The sequence below is a fragment of the Aspergillus homomorphus genome (genome assembly GCF_003184865.1).
Source record: "Aspergillus homomorphus CBS 101889 unplaced genomic scaffold BO97scaffold_19, whole genome shotgun sequence".
Classification (NCBI taxonomy): Eukaryota; Fungi; Ascomycota; class Eurotiomycetes; order Eurotiales; family Aspergillaceae; genus Aspergillus; species Aspergillus homomorphus.
Window position 1 is genome coordinate 31,300 of NW_020291905.1, and position 17,311 is coordinate 48,610.

Below are 17,311 nucleotides of genomic sequence, written 5' to 3' on the forward strand. Positions count from 1 at the left end.
CCTAAACCTGCAATCCCTCACCGCCGACCCATCCCTCCTCAACCTCACGTTTTTCGCGACCCTGGCCGACGACCTCGTCAGACTGAACCACGGGTACACACGCCTGGAAGGGGGGCTCGCGGCCGTATTCATGGATGTTATCGCTTCGTTTACGTGGCAAATTCACCTGTATGTGGACAGCAACAAACAAACTCCGAATGGCGATGTCTCGACGACATAGCCATGAACCTGTAAGGCCCCGCGCGCTGGCAGGTCTACGGGTCCGCGCCGCGCTTACCTTCATTCCCGGAACGGGCCATCGCGACCGTGTTCAGGGCTAGCAGTGGCGGTTGCGGTGCGGATTGCTCAATTGGGAGTCGTGGTATGGTCAGGGGTTGTGGGTGGGGTTTGAGTTGCGCGTCGAAAGGATGTTTGGCTTTGGTTGTTGCGGGTGCGGGTGCGTCCGGGGAAGAAGACCCGGCCGGGGAGGGGGACCGGGAGGAGGGGGGGGGAGGTGGTAAGAATGCTGGTGATAAGACTCGCGTAGCCGAAGGACTGAATAATACGAAGTTCGTGCGCGATGGAACAGGGTGCCTGCTACTGCTACGAAAGGGGGCAGGACGCCGATGATGGTGAGGGGAAAAATGGTGCTGGGGAGAGCGAGGATGATGACGAGGGGGATGCAAGGTTACGGCCAGGAGGACGTATAGACCTGCTCTTTGGGTGCCCACCACCTTTTATGGTGGACGATCGTGATAGAATTCCCTCTCGAGACTCTATACACAGTTGTTATATATCAGCATCAATGAGCGGTCTTTCATGTACTATGTCTTACGTACGGTAGTCAGCCGGTGTCGCTAGAAAGAGTATCACAGGGCTTGTGAGATCTGCAACCTAATTCCGAAAGAACATGGCGAGATTAAGAATATGTCAAGAATCAAAAAGGTAGTATTACTATCCAATAAAGTCGTCGAGAGAAGGGTAGATAACTAAAGCCAACAACATCAACATCAACATCGACATCACCTGAACTCAAACCACCACTGCCAAGCTCCATCCATCCATCCACCATCCCCATCTATATACTTCACATCACTCACAACTCCGCTTCCGCCCACTCATCATCATAAACCATTACCATCAACCCATCAATCCAGCGTCATGCACATATGCACATCAATATTAAGTAGTAGTAGTTCGTAGGTAGTAAGTAAAACATGGTATCATAAGGTCGAGAGCTCTCGTCCGTCTCGACGGACCCGGGCCGGAGCAGCAGCAGCAGCAGCAACAGCAGCAGCCAGTCCTAAAACCGACCAGCTACACCGAGACCAAACACGCAGGCGATCGAAACGGGCGAATTGCAGTATCATTTATGCAGGCAACAAAGCGAGCCGCTTAAACGGTAGCCGCGACAGGGGCATCGGCCGGCCCACCGTGGGCCCCACCGGTGTTCTTCTCGCGGATGGGGCCGGCGTTCTCGCGGCGGTAGGCCCAGAGGGCGCCGACTTCGAGGAAAATGGCGAAGAAGGTGAAGATGCTGTTTTTGTTTGGGGCACGTTAGTATATGGGGTCTTCTATGGGGTGATATGCAAGGGTGCAAGGAGACGTACAAGGTCAGGAAGATGAAGGCCTCGTTGGCTTTCTTCAGGGCGCAGGAGGCGCCCGGGGGTGCGTTGGCGTTGCAGTTGCGCCAGTTGTAGTCTTGGGCGGCGAAGATGAAGGAGGTGAGCCAGCTAGAGGCTTTGGGTTAGTATAGATCTGTGCGGCGGTTAGGGTTTCTGAGAACATACAGGTAGGAGAAGATCACGTCGATGGCCAAGACGAATTTGCTGAGGGCATGGGGCATGAACGGCGAGACGAAGGCCGGGAGGAAGAACACGACTGAGATGGTGGACTAGATAGAGTTTAGCGAGTGCTGCTTTCTTGGGGAGGAACGTTGGCTTCATACAATAACTTCATGGTAGATGATGTGCTGACCGCGAGGACCCCGGTGGATGAAGTAGGAGGTGATACCCATCACGATGACTGCACTGGACCATTGCATGAACCGAGTGAGGAGCTGCAGTGGACGCGCCACGGTAGTGGAGAGCAACATGGCTGGGATATTCTTGACTGTAGACGGCTAAGAATCTGAAGGAGTTGCTATAGTTGCTGGTAGAGAGAGAGAGTAGCCGGGAAGAAAGGGCGGTATGTATATCAGATGCGACCCGATAGTCCTCGAGGAAGGCTGTTACTTCTTCTAATGATGATTGAACTGGTTTCAAATGAACTCTGCATCCGAAGGGTGACCAGGACAGGGTTTTTTATATTCGAGGGATATGCATGGTCTACCCCTCGTCGGCCGGAGTCAACACAAGCGTATCCTTTACGTCAGAGGCCTTCTGTGCCGTTATTGATTTGATTTTGATTTTTCTGGTTGCTTCTTTTTGGCTCATTTCCTTTTTCGTTTGGCCCAAAAAAGAGGTGCCGAGAGAACCGTGTGTGAACTGGACGATGGGAGGAGAAGACTGGAGAGAGAGTGAGAGAGAGCGTTGGGTTTCCGTCCACCCCAGATGCGTCATAGTTTCCTCTGCATGAAGTCAGTTCATCCCGAGCTTGGTCCAGGCTTTAGGGTTGGGTGATGTTTACTTACCTACTAAGAAGAAAATTTTTCAGGTTGCCGCTAGTTGCATCCCTAGCTAACTAGCTGGCTGGCTAAGTCAATTCTTGTTTAGCACCCTGCTCATGTTCTGCCCAACGATAAGCATTGCTAGATGGGGGGGACGGGGCCATCACAGCTCAGCTTTGCATAGACCCGAAGCGGGAGGCCTTGGCATTGGACGATTGGCATGTCTAGGGGGAGGAAGGGATCGGCAAGAGACATGGACTGATTCGATGAGGGGAGTGGTGCAAAGGGGTTGCGTGATACCAGGGGTGAGGGAGGGAGTGAGGGAGTGAGTGGTAGACAATGACTGAATCAGGAAGAAATGGAAATGAAAATAAAGAGTATAGAAGGAGAATGAATGGGCTGTCATCAGGGCTTGGCACCCGGCATCCGGTACCGCTGGTAATCTTACCGTCACGGTCTGGCCGCTCTTTCCGCCGCGGGCCAGACTCGCTCTCTCTTTCTCTCTTCTGCCCTTCTTCTTCAATCTACTGTATAGACAATACTCACAAATGAAGCACTCAATTAGTACTCCTACTGTACCTGAGCAGTGATAGCAGAGATGAGCAGCAGCAACAACAACAACAACAACATAGATTCTCACCAAACCAAAAAGAACCAGCAACCACCAGCACCACGACCAGAAGAACTCAGAGACCAACGACCAATGGCCCCAAACCACGCCACATCCCATTGTGCAACCACCGGATGAACAGGAATGAGGAAGAGGAGGTCCATCAACCCTCCCTCGCTCCCTCCAATTCCTCCTCCATCGAAGCTTCGAGTTTAGCTGAACGGCGCTGCAGATCCCTCCCGGATGGTCCGGCGACCACCAGAACCCATGGATGATTTCATCAGAGCCCGTGATCAACTGATCCGTGATTATAGACCCACAAGGCTGATCAGGAAGATTTTCCTCATTTTTCAGACCCCGATAGTCTAACTAGTCCAACGAACAACATTGCAAAAAGTACTATACAGGATAGAGATGGTTCCAGACCAAACTGCACACACAGGTCGGCCTGTTCACACCGACCTGCACCCTGCCGAATCGTGACGTGATGTGACCCCCTCAGTATGTTTCTGATCGATCACTGGGATTATCAGTACCACCAATACTAAGCTCTTTCTTTCTGTGTAAACCACAGAAACGGAGAGAAAGAGGTTTCTTACTGTCAGTACATACTGTACCGTCGTACAGAATTCCCAATTATCTCGTCCAGTCCAAAACGAACCATCGGTTCTCCCCTCCTCGTGACTGTCTTCCCCTCCCTCCCCTCTCGTGTCCTCGGATGAAAAAAGCATAGACGAATGCAGAGAGGTCGACGTGGACGTGGACAAGGACCACGTCGCTCTTGATCCGAAGAATTTGATCTGAACTATTGTACAAAACAAATCACACACACACACTTCTCTCCGTTTCCCCACCTCTTCCCCCTTGCGTCTTACGTCTTCCGAGGATCTGGGCCATACTGCTGCTGCTGCTGCTGCTGCTGCTGTTGTTCCGAGATTATGATAGATTATGACCATGATTATTGCTCCTGCTATGATGCAAGATAATACGAACTACTCGCAAGAACTCCAAAGCGTTCTCAACAAAGCTATTGAACTCTCCTCACCGACAAAGGTCTCGCTCAGGAATTCCACACACACACAAGATCAACAAGATCAAGGAAAGTGGAAATTTCATTTGGGCGGTAAGGAGGGTAAGACAAACCGAACACCAGCAATCCTAACTCCTGGACCAATGGCACGACTCAATCCCTACTGGGATTTGAGGAAGCTAACCCTGAAGTCCCTCGGAGGAAACAGCCGGGCGAACAGCGAGCTGGAGAGAGAGCATCCGTGCTTTCCGAAGTATACGCCCAATCTATTGAAGCTTCTAAACAGAAAGGTCGTTGATTTGAAAGGTAAATTGATAACAACAGCTCTCTTTCTCTCTCTCTTGCTCTACTAGCACACAAAAAAATGGTTCAAAAACAGGTTCCTTCTGAAAGAAAATTAGGTTTCTTTTCCATCGATCCACCCCGTCCACCCGGTCTGGACTCGCTTGGACGCCGGACTCCTTGTATACTATCTAGTAACTAACCCTTTGTCCCCACCACGTGCTAGATATGTGGTTCACGAAGGAAAAACAAAAATGATCCCAGTGATATAGTGGTAGTAGGTGATCTAGTAAAGCAGCGACGTGGCTAGGTGGCCAGTGTCTGGCCAGCACAACAACCCTGGTTTCTTCGGGATGCTATAGACATCTGCGATATCCGTAAACCCGGGACAATTCCCAGTGACATCATGCCTAAATGGACCCGGCGAATCAGGGCAGATCGTTCGATCGACGCGATACGAAAAGAGTCCGGGGTTGTTGTTGTTGTTGAGGCAGACAGACCTATTACCACGTGGTGACATTGCCCAGATCATGTTCCTAGTGTATACCGTGGTCAGCCCCATACATATACATCACATCCGTTGTATCACTCCCGTCGGCAGCGCTCCACAAAACTTACCTTGAGGTATTCGCTGCCCTTCTCCAGGTACTCCTGCCGTGTAATAGACGACTTGCGGAGTTCCGAGCCCGACGCCCATTGGGCAGCGCCCTTCCAGGCATCCAGGACAGGGTCGGCGGCGCGGCGAACGTTCAGGACGCTGTTGGCGGGGAGGCACGCCTGGAAGTCATGGCGGAATCGCTCGTCGAAGTTCTGGAAGAGCGTGTTGCCACCGGTGAAGAAGACGTCGCGCAGCAAGCGGGCCTGCTCCTCGGGGTTCGAGAAGCGCTGGTTGACGATGTCGGCGGCGATCTCGACCAGCCCCGCCTGGTCGATGCCGGCGATGGACGGCTTGAAGACGACCTCGGGCACTCGGATACGCTCCACATTCAAATGGATCTGATGCGCCTCGCGCTGGCTCTCGGGATCGAACGGCCATGGCCCCCGCAGGAACACGTGCACCAGGCTCTTGGTCCAGTCGGATTGCGCCGCCAGCGTGTGGTTCTCCGTGAATTCCGGGTCGTATTCCAGAAGCTCCTTCTCGGCCGCGTCCAGCAGGCCGCCGAGGTCCTCTTCTTCCTCCTCGTCACTCTGCTCGCCCGTGGCCACCGTGCGGTAAACACCCCAGTCTTCGTCGTTGGCGCCGAAGGTGTCGTCATCACCACCCCTCCGTCGCTTCTTGGGGCCGTCCGCGGCGAGGTTGGCCAGCGTCTTCATGCGCATCTGACTGGCGAGCGACTTCCGGTTGCCCAGATCGGCCTTCAACCTGTCACGTTCTTTGATTCGTTGCAAGATACCCTGATAAGTCAGTGTTAGAGTCGCCGTAGCGGTGGCAGTAGAAGTATGGATTAATTACCTGGCGGTTAGCCCTTCGCTCGGCCAACCAGTTGTCAAAGTCATTCTCTCGCTTCTCGCGATCAAGCCTCTCTTCTTCCTCCTGACGAGCCTTCTCCCGTTCCTTCTCGGCCTTGGCGCGTTGGCGGGCTTCGACATTGGACTTCATCAGTCGTTGGTGGCGCTTCTCCTTGAGCCCAGCCTCATCGAGTTCTTCGTCGGGAACATCCAGCAGCGGGAACGACATTTCCTCCTGGGGCTCCTCCGTCTCCTCAATACCTAGGTCGCGATTCCGGGATCGCTTGATCGAACGCTCGAGATCGCGGATCAGGCGGTCCAGGTGTGCCTCGTCTTTCAGATCCTCAGCTTCCAAGATGCGTCGGGCCTCCTTCTTCGACTCAGACGCAAGACCCCGTTGTAGATCCTTGTAGTATTCCAGTTCCTGCTCCTTCTTCATCAACTTCTCCAGTCGCATCTTCGCAGCCTGCTCCTGCAACCTCCGCCCGCTCTCCTTCTTCCGTTCTGCAATGCGCGCCAGCTCCTCCTCCGTCTTCTCCGGGACGACATGCTCCGTATACGGGTATTGGACGATATGGTCCCGATCCTCTAGCCCCGTCCAATCCAGGAACCGGCTCAGCTCCTGATCATAGTCCTTCGAGACGTAGCAATGCTTGTGCACGAGATCCTCCATCTGGTTCTCTGTCATGCGCGCCGGGAAGGTCGGGTACTTCAACCGCATCAATTTGAGGAGATACTCCGACGCGTGGAGACCACCCAAGTTCAGGCGCGAGCAATTCGACAGCAAGGCCTTGTTGTTCAGGACGGGGATGACATGCGTCGACGTATGCGACGAGGAAACGATCAGACCGTCCGTGCCGCGGTTATACCGGTAGGAGAACAGGGAGTCGATGCCGTAGGCCACCGACGGCACAGAGTAGCACTCGAAAAGGATTTCGTTCATCACTGCATCCGCATTAGCAAAACAAAAAGAAAACATGCAAGGCAGTCAGTAAAAGACCTACTGCGTCGCGGATAGTTCAAGTTCGCGATCGGCTCCGTCATGACGATGGGTCGATCGACACCCCCGTCTGCGCCCCCGTCCACCCCCAGCTTGATGAATAGGTAGTCCAGCACTCCTTCCATCACGTCCCAGTTGCCCACCACGCTCGTGCCTGGGTCGAATGCGTATCGCAGCTGACCGCGCGTCGTGGCGTCCACGTAGGCGTCGTTTCCGATGAATTGGCACGCTTTGTTGAGTTTCCGATCGCGATACCGACTCATCACGGGGGGGATGATGAAGCGGGGCTTTTTGTCGAAGGACCATCCGGCTTTGACGAGGTTGGAGCCTAGAAGGTGAATACCTCTGGATTAGAGAACAGACTGGCCGAGAGAAAGTGTTGGCTATTACTCACCATTGTCGATGACAATAGCGCTGGTGCTAGTGCTCTTCGCATAGCCCTCTGGCTGCGGTGCATGGTAGCCCTTGAAAGGGTGGTCTTGGACATTGTAAGCCGGAGGAGGTGGAGGTTTCGCGGCCGTCTTTTCGGATGAGTTGATCGCAAAACGAGTAGGAAGGACGGTTGAGACCGAAGTGATGGCCATGGTGGTCTTCTGGGGCCAACCGGGCCCGGTTTAGCAGGAGTAGCGGTTCAACAGCTTCCGGGGGCAGAGTGGTTCATTGCATTGCACTTGGTCGCGAATAGTAGTCTGGTAGAGGTAAAACGTTGGTGGAGGTTGAGATGAAGCGCGTCGAGTAGTCTCCTCCCAAAGTGGTTCGTGAAGGGAGAAAGAAGTCTGGAGGCGGCGACGGCGGCGACGGCGGAGGTGGTGATAGACGGAGAAACTAGAGCTTGGAAGGTTCCGGGGTTGAGTTGGGTTTGCTGCGCGCTCCGGCCACCGGCGCCGCATGATGCCAAGATCATTGGAAGACACCATCTATACAAGACAAGATACAAGACAAGCCAGGAATTCCATAGGATTTCTATATGGATTACTCAAGAACACAAGTAGTATTAACTTGGAACTAAGAAATTGACCCTAACAACCATTTGCCAACAGAAAGAAACATCATATCTTCGTAAGTACAAGTACGCCGGTGAAGCTCAGGATGGTCCCTTCAAGTTCTCCGTCGCTAGCAGATGTTAGCAAGGGTGACCGGTACTACTGTAGTCTAGAGGTCATGTATACCTTCCAAGTGGAATAGGACATTAGACTGGTAGTTTTTGAACATCTGCGCTACGAGCTCAACGTTCATGTTCTGAATGTTGATCTCCTGCACGAGAAAGAGTTAAATCATGATCGCAGACATAGACTGATGGAGGAACTACCTGAAGATTTCGATTCATAACCATGATCGATTCATTGAGTTTTTCCTAGACCCAGTCAGTCATGGGCTCGCCTCAGTGGTATCGATAACATACAATGTTGCCGATGATGCGAGATAGCAGCAAGGCTTGCTGATGCTCGTGGGGACTTTCCTGTATGATAACTTTAGTTGTAATTCTGTCAAGTTTGAGCAGTTGCAAGTTAAGCGTGCTTACCATTGTGATAAAGTGCAAGGTAGCTGCGATGAGATTGTTTAATGGCGATGTTTGTTTGTTGCTGTTGTTGCTGCCCGTTTGCCAAAGAAACCATTGGAGAGATCACGTGACTAGAGAGTGGCTATTGTGTAGATCCAGCGGAGTAGGAATGAACATGGACAAATACTATTTCATGGGTTCGAAAATCTCTCATTAAGCAAGTGTTGACCTAATTCCGTCAAATTGGGTATCGCTGGTACCTGGGTGAAGGTAATAGTGCTTTCATACAACAGCCTTAGGCAATCCGCACATGCTTCGGGACCATCCTTCCAGACCCTCCCTCAGAATCAGCTCCAGCACTCATTGCCACGCAACCCCCTCAAACCACGACCAATCCTCTCCATCATCAACAACCTCTAGCGCCTCGAAGACAACCCAGCCTGCACCATGGCTCCCCTAACCCCCGCCGACAGCGAGAAACACCAACAACTCCTGGACCGGCTGGACATCGCGCACATCCACCGACCCTTCCGCAACACCCACTGGAAGCCGTCCCAGCGGCGCAACAAGAACGTCAAGCAGCTCATCTCCGAAAGCTCGCGCAAAGAAGCCTCAGTGATGGCCACGCAGACCAACTCGGGCGCCTCGACGCCGCTCCCCGCGACCACCTCCGCCAGCACCGACGGCAGCCAGACCCCTGCGGAGGGCGGCTCGCGAACCAACATTGCGCAGGCCGCGCAAAACCTCTCCACGCTGGTGCTCGAAAAGAACGCTCGCGCGGCTTACTCCTCAGGCCCGGCCGTGACCTACACCAACATCGAGTCCGCCCCCTCGTTGCACCCGTCCACGCAGACCCGGTACTGCGACATCACCGGCCTGCCGGCCCCGTACACGGACCCCAAGACGCGGTTGAGATATCACGATAAGGAGGTTTTCGGGGTCGTTCGCACGTTGGGTCGGGGGGTGCCGGAGAGCTATCTTGAGTTGAGAGCTGCGCACGTTGTTCTTAAATGAGGTTACGGTTATATTCGGGAGTTACAGTGTTCACTATGGGATTGGGATTGGGAAGGGTAAGTCACGGACAGGTCTACCTAAGCTGAAATGCAAAGAGATGAATAATGTCTAATGTCATGTGTTTCTAGCTAGGTGCTATGCTATAATACTATCTCTGATATGAAATACAAATAATGTACGACCAACACAGTCAAGCGATTCCACCCACCTGCCCCTCTCGAGACAGGTTCAAGGAAGTGCTCCGGCTTATTCGTGATCTTTGTATTATGAAAATACGGGTTGATCTTCGCCTCTGTGCTGGGTAAACCAGCACTCGACTAGTACCGATGATCCACCGAGGGGATCATCAGTTACAGCATCTCTGGGGGTGCTGTCGCCGCGGCGTGTGTTTGAGCTCAGCCGTAGGCTGGCGGGGAATTGTATATATGGTATATGAAGAAGAAGGTCCGGAGGACATCAGGCCGGTTCAAGCACGCATTGTACTTGTATTGCCGAATCCATGTCGCGTCAATGATCAATAGCACCAACAGTCAATACCATATAAGTGTTGCATGATATGTTAGACCAGTATAAAGTTGCATCATGATGAGCAATAGAGTCGTAGACTAATCGTCAATGTGCTATCCCGCAAGCATTGTTGGGATAGATTGACCACAATCGACCTCAGAGAGCAAGTGAGTGCTGTCTGCGAGGAAAAAGAAAACAGGGAGTAAAAAAGCGACTTTTGTGGAAGTGCGGAAACCGGTCGACCGCCATCCGAAGGCGGACTAGCTTACACCTCGCCAAGAAAGGAACGTGGCAGAATGGGGGAATTTTGCCTGACTATCACCAATGTTTATCCAACATGTTGAGGGAAATTGTTTGACTGTGCTTTAGCGATTGAGACGAAAGGCAGGGCGCTAGTCTTCTACCCTCTGGATCGAAATTACTCATACCTGCAAGCGCCAGCTTCAAGTGTGCAAACAAACACCTCCGTGCGCACGCGACATCTCCGCCGAACACCGCGATTCCCCGCAAGCATCTATCATCGATCGACCTTGATCTTCGAATCGCGCAGCCAGTCAGTCCTTCGCCTCTGTCTGGGACCAACTCTCCCCCGACACTTTATAAAACACCAACCTCTTCCGAATCAGCGATATAAAAATGCCCACCATGTGGCTATCCGACAACCAGAGTAAGCGCAGCCAGCAACAGCCTCAACCCGAGTATCCAAGCAAGAGCGCAAGCTAACACAAATGTCCAACGAGCAGAGATAGGAGTAATCTTCTGCTCCGCCGGTACGTCTATGCCCGCCATCCACACAACATAAAGCCCATCCTGCAGATCACCAAATTGACCCAATGGAACACCAGGCGCCCTCTTCCTCTTCGGCGGAGTCCTCATGTTCTTCGACCGCTCCCTGTACGTACCCCCCATCCCATCCCAAACCAACCACCACCACCACCACCAAAACAGCAAAAACTAACCTCAAACCTAACCACAGACTCGCCATGGGCAACGTACGTCGCACCCAGCCACCCACCCCGAATCCACCAGACTAACCTGACCCGAAAAATAGATCCTCTTCCTAATCGGCCTAACGCTCATCATCGGCGTAGAAAAGACCTTCGCCTTCTTCTCACGCCGCCAGAAACTCAAAGGCACGGCCGCCTTCACGGCGGGCATCCTGCTGATCCTCCTCCGCTGGCCGCTGACAGGCTTCCTCATCGAGCTGTACGGGCTGTTCATCCTGTTCGGCGACTTCCTGGTGACCATCGGCCAGTTCGCGGGGAATATCCCTGTCGTGGGGCCGTATATCCGGACGGCGCTGGAGACGTTGGCGGGTGGGCGCCGGAATGCCGAGTTGCCGGTGTGAGAGCCGCGCCGGTGCTGTGAACCTTGACCCCGGCGATAGGGTTGGGGTTGGGGCTGGGGGAGGGGATGCGTGTTCTGGCTTTGCGAGCTGGAGGGGAGTATAGCGGCGGCAGCTCGGATAGCATGCAGTGGCCATGCACGGTGCCCCTTTTCGTCTAGCCGACCCACACCCTGGAAGAAGAAGAAGGGATGCATGATGTGTTAATGTGTAAAACGAATCGGGAACACGACTCTACCCATTACTACGACTACTTCTCACCGTCTTACGATTCTAACTATATGATGCGCATGGGATTATGAATGGAGGAGCACTGGCTCCATCCTGTGGTTGTATGCTTATGTGGTACTCTTACAGGGTTGTATTAGATGTTCTAATTGTTAATATTTTCCTTTGGCTTTTTTTGATCAATTCACCTGGCAGTTGATATATTGGATATAAATATTGATTTTATGTGATGATTATCTGGTTCAACTGTGTTGCGACCGCTAATCTCCTGTCTGAATAACACCTCATCTTCACTAAACACCAACATTCGAGCCTCGAGAGGCGATAACCCAGGGACAAAAAAAAGTTGCACATATTGGCACATATCTACGCGTTGTGGCTGATATCATATAACAACAGGAGAAAAAAAAGGTAAAACAACAGACAGATCGAGAAAGGAGACCACCGTTTTCTACATTCACAGTATTACCGCTGCCCCCTTGACTCGTCACTCGTCACCGCCCACGCACCCGCAACAGACTTTTCGATTAGGTGAGGGTCCGGCCATTTACCGGGGGTTGTTGATGTAGTCAGCAAGGTTCTCGACGACGGTGGCGGCGTTGGTGGTCTGGACGGCCTCGCCGTGGTGGGCGACGAAGACGCACGAGTTGGCCTTGACGATGACAATGCCCTCCTTGCCCTGTTGAGATTCGGGGGTGGTTAGTTCATTGGGTCGGGCAACGCGCAGTGGGATGATAGAGATCAAGCAGGATCGGATCATACCTTCTTGCCGTACACACTGCGGTCGTCGGCCTTGATGGCAACGAACTTCTCTCCGCCGATGGTGATACCGTTGGCAAAGGCGCTGCCGGCGTCCTTGAAGATGGCGGCGAGGGCGCTCAGCTCTTGGGGAGCGATCTGTATGGGGGTGGTCAACTCCGGGTTCGATCTTGGATGGAGAAGGAGGGGGGTAGGGAGGGGTTGCGCCGACTGCACAGCGGGAGGATCATACCGAGAAGCCGGGGGAGGAAGCCTCAACGTCGGAGAAGTCATAGGCAAGGATGGCGGCCTTGTCGAATTGACCCGATCCCATCAAGCTAGAAGGATAAGGTTGTCAGGACTCATGGCCGAGGTAGAGGTAGGTGATTGGGAGTGTATCTGAAGCGGGGTAGAGACGGGAGGTTTCTATACCTGGAATCGACATAGCCTGATAGGAGATGGGTGTTAGTGATTAAATACTCCGAGGACAGTTGAAGAGAAGGAAAACCAAGTCAAAGGGAGGGTAGAGGTAGCCATACCTTGCCAGATAGCGGAGTGTTGACCCATGGTGACGGTGGTGATGAAGGTGGGATGGAGGGATAAACAAACGAAGAAGGACGGAGGGGGAGGAAGTATGGAAGAGTGAGTGAGTGAGTGAGGAAAGGAGGTAAAGGTTCCCACAAGGCAGAAAAGAGTAGGTGGCAGAAGGCGGTGGTGGAAGGAAAAACTTCGGACCAGAAGGAGATGTCAGTTTGGTTTAGAGCTGCAATAGGGGAGGGAGGATGGAAGAAGGTTGAGGAAAAGGAGGGGAAAGAGGGAAGATGGAGAGAGAGGAGGAGGGGGGAAGAGAGAGAGAGTTTAGTCAGACAGACAGACAGACAGAAGATGAATGATGATTCGAGGTGGGGGGTTTTTGGGTTGGTTTGTCCTTCTTTCTCTCTCGATATGCCCCGCCAAGCTCCATCAGCCATCAGAAAACAGACAAACTGCTTCATTTTCCGTTCATTATTGGGTTTGTCTACCACTCACTAGTTCTACTCAGTCCCAACCTCTATCTCAATAGTCTGAACCCTGATCGATCCTTCTTTCCCCAATCCCCCTACGTCATCCCACTTTATGCACCCGAGACTGATCCGTGGTTTGGAGCTGACTGCCTCTTGAGGCTCCCTTCTGTGTAAATCCAACCTCAGTTTGGTGGCTGTCAACCGCAAAGACTAAAGGGGCGGTGGAGGGGCCAACATCAGGTCTCCATAATCTGAGGCAATTCGGAATAGCCTCCCTGCCATTGCGACTGCTAGACCCTGTTCAGTCCCACCGATGCTCTTACCGCCTCTTTTCTGTCTTGCCTATTCTTGTTGTTGTTGTTGTTGTTGTTGTTGTTGTTACCCAAAAGAATCATGAGGTGTAAAGAATTGTTAGTAGATAGTTGTAGCTGTATTTTGGTAGGTGCATGGGGTCAAGTCATGTGTTGGAGAAACTCCCTTTAATGGAGCCTCATGGGACAAGGCCACGTCAAGTGCAGAGACAGGGGAAATTACTTAGTACTATAGCCCGCCGAAGAAATGGTCAGTCCGTCTCACTGACAGCTGCAGCTGCTGACCTCCTCGCATCCGACATGAATGACATGACACAATCAACTCAATTATGACCTGTCATGCCCACCGTTGCGCAAAAGCAGCCTGCACGTGCAAGTGAGCACGGAATTGCTCTGAAACCGGCCCTTTACTCTATTTTCTTGTTGCACCCACGCGGGAATCTGGGACAATCCCCTCTCTGCTGCAAGCACTTCATGTATCAGCATCTGAGATCTCCTGCATTGTACTCATGTCATTGGTGCAATGCACACAGCTTCAAGACAATGTCCAATTACTAGTAGTCCACGATCCCAGCCCTGCAGCTGCCAAGAGGGTTCTCTCGATCCCTCGCCCACGGAATGAGGCCGTAATCAAACCCTCAATCAATCGAATCCTGCGATAAGCCTCGCCGGTGGCCCTCACATCTTTCGCTCATTTTTCGCCCGCGTAGCTCCTGTAACGCCTCCTGAACAATTTACTTGCAGACCTCCCGTTGGCTGCTCAATCTCTGGCGCTTCGTCAGATCTTACTCACTCCAGAATCTGAGACTAGTCACCCCCTGCCGTTGGTCTCATTTAGTTGTTGCGCTGTTTGCCTCAGGCTCCACCCAGACAACGCCTTTGTCTGGCGCTTTCTTCTCGACATTCGCTCCTCCTCCTCCTCCTCCTCCTCCTCCTCCTTTTCTCTCGACCATGACTGACTCTTCAGCTTCGTGACTGCGTCGTCGTACTGTCTCGGGCCTTCTGGAAAGCCGTCCATTCTTTTTCCTCACCACACTTCATGACTGGTTCTTGAGGTTATCGTCGCCCACATTCCTTTAACCCAGTCACTCTTTTGCCGGCCTATAATACCCCATCCACTCATTTATCTTTACTTGAATTCAATATAACGGACCCTCACGAACCCTCCCAGTTGCCCCATCTCAGTACTAAGCAACATTATTCAGCGTCTTAGAAGTAGTATCACGACAGCATCATTCACCATGGCCCTAGGCACCTTTCGCGGAAGATCGCGCACCTTGCGCCAAACAGAGACTGTGACATCGACCCCTCAAAAGGATTCAGGCACGCGGCCACGCAAGAGCTCCGGACGGCGCGATCCCAGCGCAAAACGGCCTCAGGACCCTACACCCCCGAAGACCCCCGAAGGACGCCAGCAAAGGCGTGTGCACGATGCCGCGGGCTTCGATTTCCAGATCGCACCACCGCCCACCGAAGCCGTGACTTCGCCCACGAGCACGATTACGTCGCCGACGGATGGCTTGATTGGCGTCGCATTGGGTAGTCCCCGCATGGTCGAGGTTCCCATCGCAATGGCGCAAGAGAGACAGCCCGAGAAACCTGCAGAGGCCCTGGTGCGACCATCGCTGCAGCGCAAACCGAGCAAGTGGAAGAAACTTGGAGGATTGTTCAAAGCGAAGAGTGCAATGAGTGTACCTCTTGCGAATGAACCTTTCTACCAAGTCCAGCCCACCACGGATTGGCCGATGCCCGCTTCTGCGGTCTCCATTGGCCAGCGTCAACCGATGCTTGAGGATGCACCGAAGATGGACGAAAGGCTGAAACCAGAAGAAGAGCCTAAGCCCATGGAGAGAACCAGGATTGAGAATGACCCCACACACGACGATCAACCTAGTCCTATCGAAGCTTGGCCATCCTTGGAATTGAAACCGGCTCCGCAATCTACAGCCCTGGATCGCGATCAGTCGGAAACAACTGCCGCGAAGGGACAGTCCCAGGGCCCTTCTTCGAACTTCACGCCTCTGCTTCAGATAGAGATCCCTGATATCCAGCTAGAGCGATACAGTGTTATGTTCGGAGGAGTTCTACGGAAGAATAGGCCGCCATCGTTGAACAGACGGAGCAAGACGCTGAACGATGCAGACGCAGAAGAGACGAAGGTACGTTGCCTACACTTGCTAATTGTGATCCATTCACCAACACGGTATCAGCAGCCAGCACCTCCTTCGCCAGAAGTGGTCCCCCCTCGACGAAGGGCGACCTCATCAACGCTGTCACGCTCTAATTCTCCAAGCTTCACTCTCTTCCCCGCCACGCAGGTCAGCAAGGCCTCGAAGGTCCTCGGGTCGCAGAATATTCCGCGTGGGCCGAGCCCATTGCACAAGACCCAGACGTCAGTAACCGAGTCTCACCACGAGGACGAATCGAAAGATGAAAGCCATCTCGTCCTCATGGTGCACAGTCCTCCCTCGCACAAGCCCCAAAACTCCGTATCCTCGTCTCTTTCATCGACATCCATCGGCTCCGAGGACGAAAGAGTTCTCCTGCAAAAACTCAACCCGGCCCGAGGCTACGTCGACGAGCGCGAACCCGAATGGGAGATCATCAACAAGAAATCCCCGACTAGCAGCGAGCCTGCTCCGCCGCCACCTCTACCAACTTCCCCTCCCACCCCTCCAGCGATCCCTCGACAGAAGGCCCACGGAACCCTGACAATCAACACGCAAGTGCCACCTGTCAGAGTAGGTGCGGGAAGCGGGACGTCCTCGCCCCTTTCCTTCGTCCCATCCATCAAATCCCCCACTACTCCTCGCAGCCGAACCAACAACAACAACATGCCAGCCCGCTCCCCGACCGTCAGCCAGACCAGCACAGCCAGCATCGCTTCCCCAGCAGCGGCAGCAGCAGCAGCAGCAACAGCCCGGCGCTTCCCACTCGGCGACGAGCGCAAGAACGCCAGCACATCCGACCTTAACAAGCCGCCACCCACGGTCGAGATCTCCATCGCGCGCTCCGTCTCCGTTTCCAGAGGCAAGAAGCAGGTGATCGTCCCCATCCGACCTAGACTGGGCCGCGCCAACACCACGGCTACAGACCGGGTCGTAGAAACCAGGATCACGCGCCCGCCTCCTCGCCTTCGCGACGGCGGCGACCTGAGCCCTGGGCCTGGAAGTACGCGAACCGTGCGAGTCGGGAACTTCATTTGAGGCGGTATCAACCTCTTTTCCTGTTAAGCTCGATCTTAGAGTCCCCCGGTACCAGTCCCGTCTTTGCTTCTTCATGATTCTACGTCAGTCATGTTTTTTTTTTTTTTTTGGGATTCAATCTCTTGCTCGATGATCGTCGGTGTGGAGTCCACCATTTACTACTTTTCTCAGCCGGCCCCTTTCTTCTTTACAAACGCAGGTTGCATATACTTCTATGCTTTGATTAGCTCCTGCTTCGATCTCATGCCATGTTACTTTTCCCCCGAGTGATATATGTGGACTGCCTTGAATCCGGGTGGATTCATTGGGTCCCGCATCTTCATGTATCTACTTTTTTTTCTTTTGACACAATATACCCCATCATCCCTGGTACGCAGCATCTGGCACTGAGCTTGCCTCGCAAATGAGACTCGTCTAACTACAAAAACGGAATCATACGTTTCACGCCTACAAATCCAACTCACCCACTTGCGTCTAGTAAATAGAAACTTTGAAAACC

At 53.1% G+C, this 17,311-nt stretch overlaps 8 protein-coding genes across 8 annotated transcripts; 3 read left to right on the forward strand and 5 right to left on the reverse strand.

The window, feature by feature from the left end:
* Nucleotides 1–1,034: 1,034 nt before the first annotated feature.
* Nucleotides 1,035–2,563, reverse strand: BO97DRAFT_405691 (uncharacterized protein). The gene is made up of 4 exons (XM_025695244.1): nucleotides 1,928–2,563; nucleotides 1,770–1,873; nucleotides 1,590–1,712; nucleotides 1,035–1,516 (listed from the first exon to the last, which is right to left on the reverse strand). The coding sequence occupies exons 1-4, from the start codon at nucleotides 2,072–2,074 to the stop codon at nucleotides 1,375–1,377; spliced, it is 516 nt and encodes a 171-aa protein (XP_025551107.1). The 5' UTR covers nucleotides 2,075–2,563; the 3' UTR covers nucleotides 1,035–1,374.
* Nucleotides 2,564–3,483: 920 nt separating this feature from the next.
* BO97DRAFT_67073 (uncharacterized protein) lies at nucleotides 3,484–4,474 on the reverse strand. The gene has a single exon (XM_025700981.1). It carries the CDS (start codon nucleotides 4,151–4,153, stop codon nucleotides 3,650–3,652), a length of 504 nt encoding a protein of 167 aa, XP_025551108.1. The 5' UTR covers nucleotides 4,154–4,474; the 3' UTR covers nucleotides 3,484–3,649.
* An 81-nt stretch (nucleotides 4,475–4,555) lies between these two features.
* On the reverse strand, nucleotides 4,556–7,755 carry BO97DRAFT_405694 (actin-related protein ARP5). Its single transcript, XM_025695245.1, has 5 exons — nucleotides 7,353–7,755; nucleotides 6,963–7,286; nucleotides 5,963–6,903; nucleotides 5,128–5,904; nucleotides 4,556–5,045 (listed from the first exon to the last, which is right to left on the reverse strand). Exons 1-5 carry the CDS (start codon nucleotides 7,540–7,542, stop codon nucleotides 5,013–5,015), a joined length of 2,265 nt encoding a protein of 754 aa, XP_025551109.1. The 5' UTR covers nucleotides 7,543–7,755; the 3' UTR covers nucleotides 4,556–5,012.
* A 218-nt stretch (nucleotides 7,756–7,973) lies between these two features.
* Nucleotides 7,974–8,527, reverse strand: BO97DRAFT_443368 (DASH complex subunit DAD4). The gene is made up of 5 exons (XM_025698361.1): nucleotides 8,481–8,527; nucleotides 8,361–8,417; nucleotides 8,268–8,312; nucleotides 8,128–8,212; nucleotides 7,974–8,071 (listed from the first exon to the last, which is right to left on the reverse strand). Exons 1-5 carry the CDS (start codon nucleotides 8,481–8,483, stop codon nucleotides 8,043–8,045), a joined length of 219 nt encoding a protein of 72 aa, XP_025551110.1. The 5' UTR covers nucleotides 8,484–8,527; the 3' UTR covers nucleotides 7,974–8,042.
* A 126-nt stretch (nucleotides 8,528–8,653) lies between these two features.
* On the forward strand, nucleotides 8,654–9,672 carry BO97DRAFT_67108 (uncharacterized protein). The gene is made up of 2 exons (XM_025700982.1): nucleotides 8,654–9,529; nucleotides 9,602–9,672. The coding sequence occupies exon 1, from the start codon at nucleotides 8,907–8,909 to the stop codon at nucleotides 9,471–9,473; it is 567 nt and encodes a 188-aa protein (XP_025551111.1). The 5' UTR covers nucleotides 8,654–8,906; the 3' UTR covers nucleotides 9,474–9,529; nucleotides 9,602–9,672.
* A 647-nt stretch (nucleotides 9,673–10,319) lies between these two features.
* BO97DRAFT_390817 (Got1 family protein) lies at nucleotides 10,320–11,424 on the forward strand. Its single transcript, XM_025693786.1, has 5 exons — nucleotides 10,320–10,647; nucleotides 10,724–10,750; nucleotides 10,826–10,874; nucleotides 10,957–10,972; nucleotides 11,032–11,424. Exons 1-5 carry the CDS (start codon nucleotides 10,617–10,619, stop codon nucleotides 11,326–11,328), a joined length of 420 nt encoding a protein of 139 aa, XP_025551112.1. The 5' UTR covers nucleotides 10,320–10,616; the 3' UTR covers nucleotides 11,329–11,424.
* Nucleotides 11,425–11,779: 355 nt separating this feature from the next.
* pfy1 (profilin) lies at nucleotides 11,780–13,108 on the reverse strand. Its single transcript, XM_025695246.1, has 5 exons — nucleotides 12,831–13,108; nucleotides 12,724–12,739; nucleotides 12,545–12,629; nucleotides 12,316–12,450; nucleotides 11,780–12,232 (listed from the first exon to the last, which is right to left on the reverse strand). Exons 1-5 carry the CDS (start codon nucleotides 12,856–12,858, stop codon nucleotides 12,101–12,103), a joined length of 396 nt encoding a protein of 131 aa, XP_025551113.1. The 5' UTR covers nucleotides 12,859–13,108; the 3' UTR covers nucleotides 11,780–12,100.
* A 1,456-nt stretch (nucleotides 13,109–14,564) lies between these two features.
* BO97DRAFT_443372 (uncharacterized protein) lies at nucleotides 14,565–16,871 on the forward strand. The gene is made up of 2 exons (XM_025698362.1): nucleotides 14,565–15,765; nucleotides 15,817–16,871. Exons 1-2 carry the CDS (start codon nucleotides 14,848–14,850, stop codon nucleotides 16,810–16,812), a joined length of 1,914 nt encoding a protein of 637 aa, XP_025551114.1. The 5' UTR covers nucleotides 14,565–14,847; the 3' UTR covers nucleotides 16,813–16,871.
* The last annotated feature ends 440 nt before the right edge of the window (nucleotides 16,872–17,311 follow it).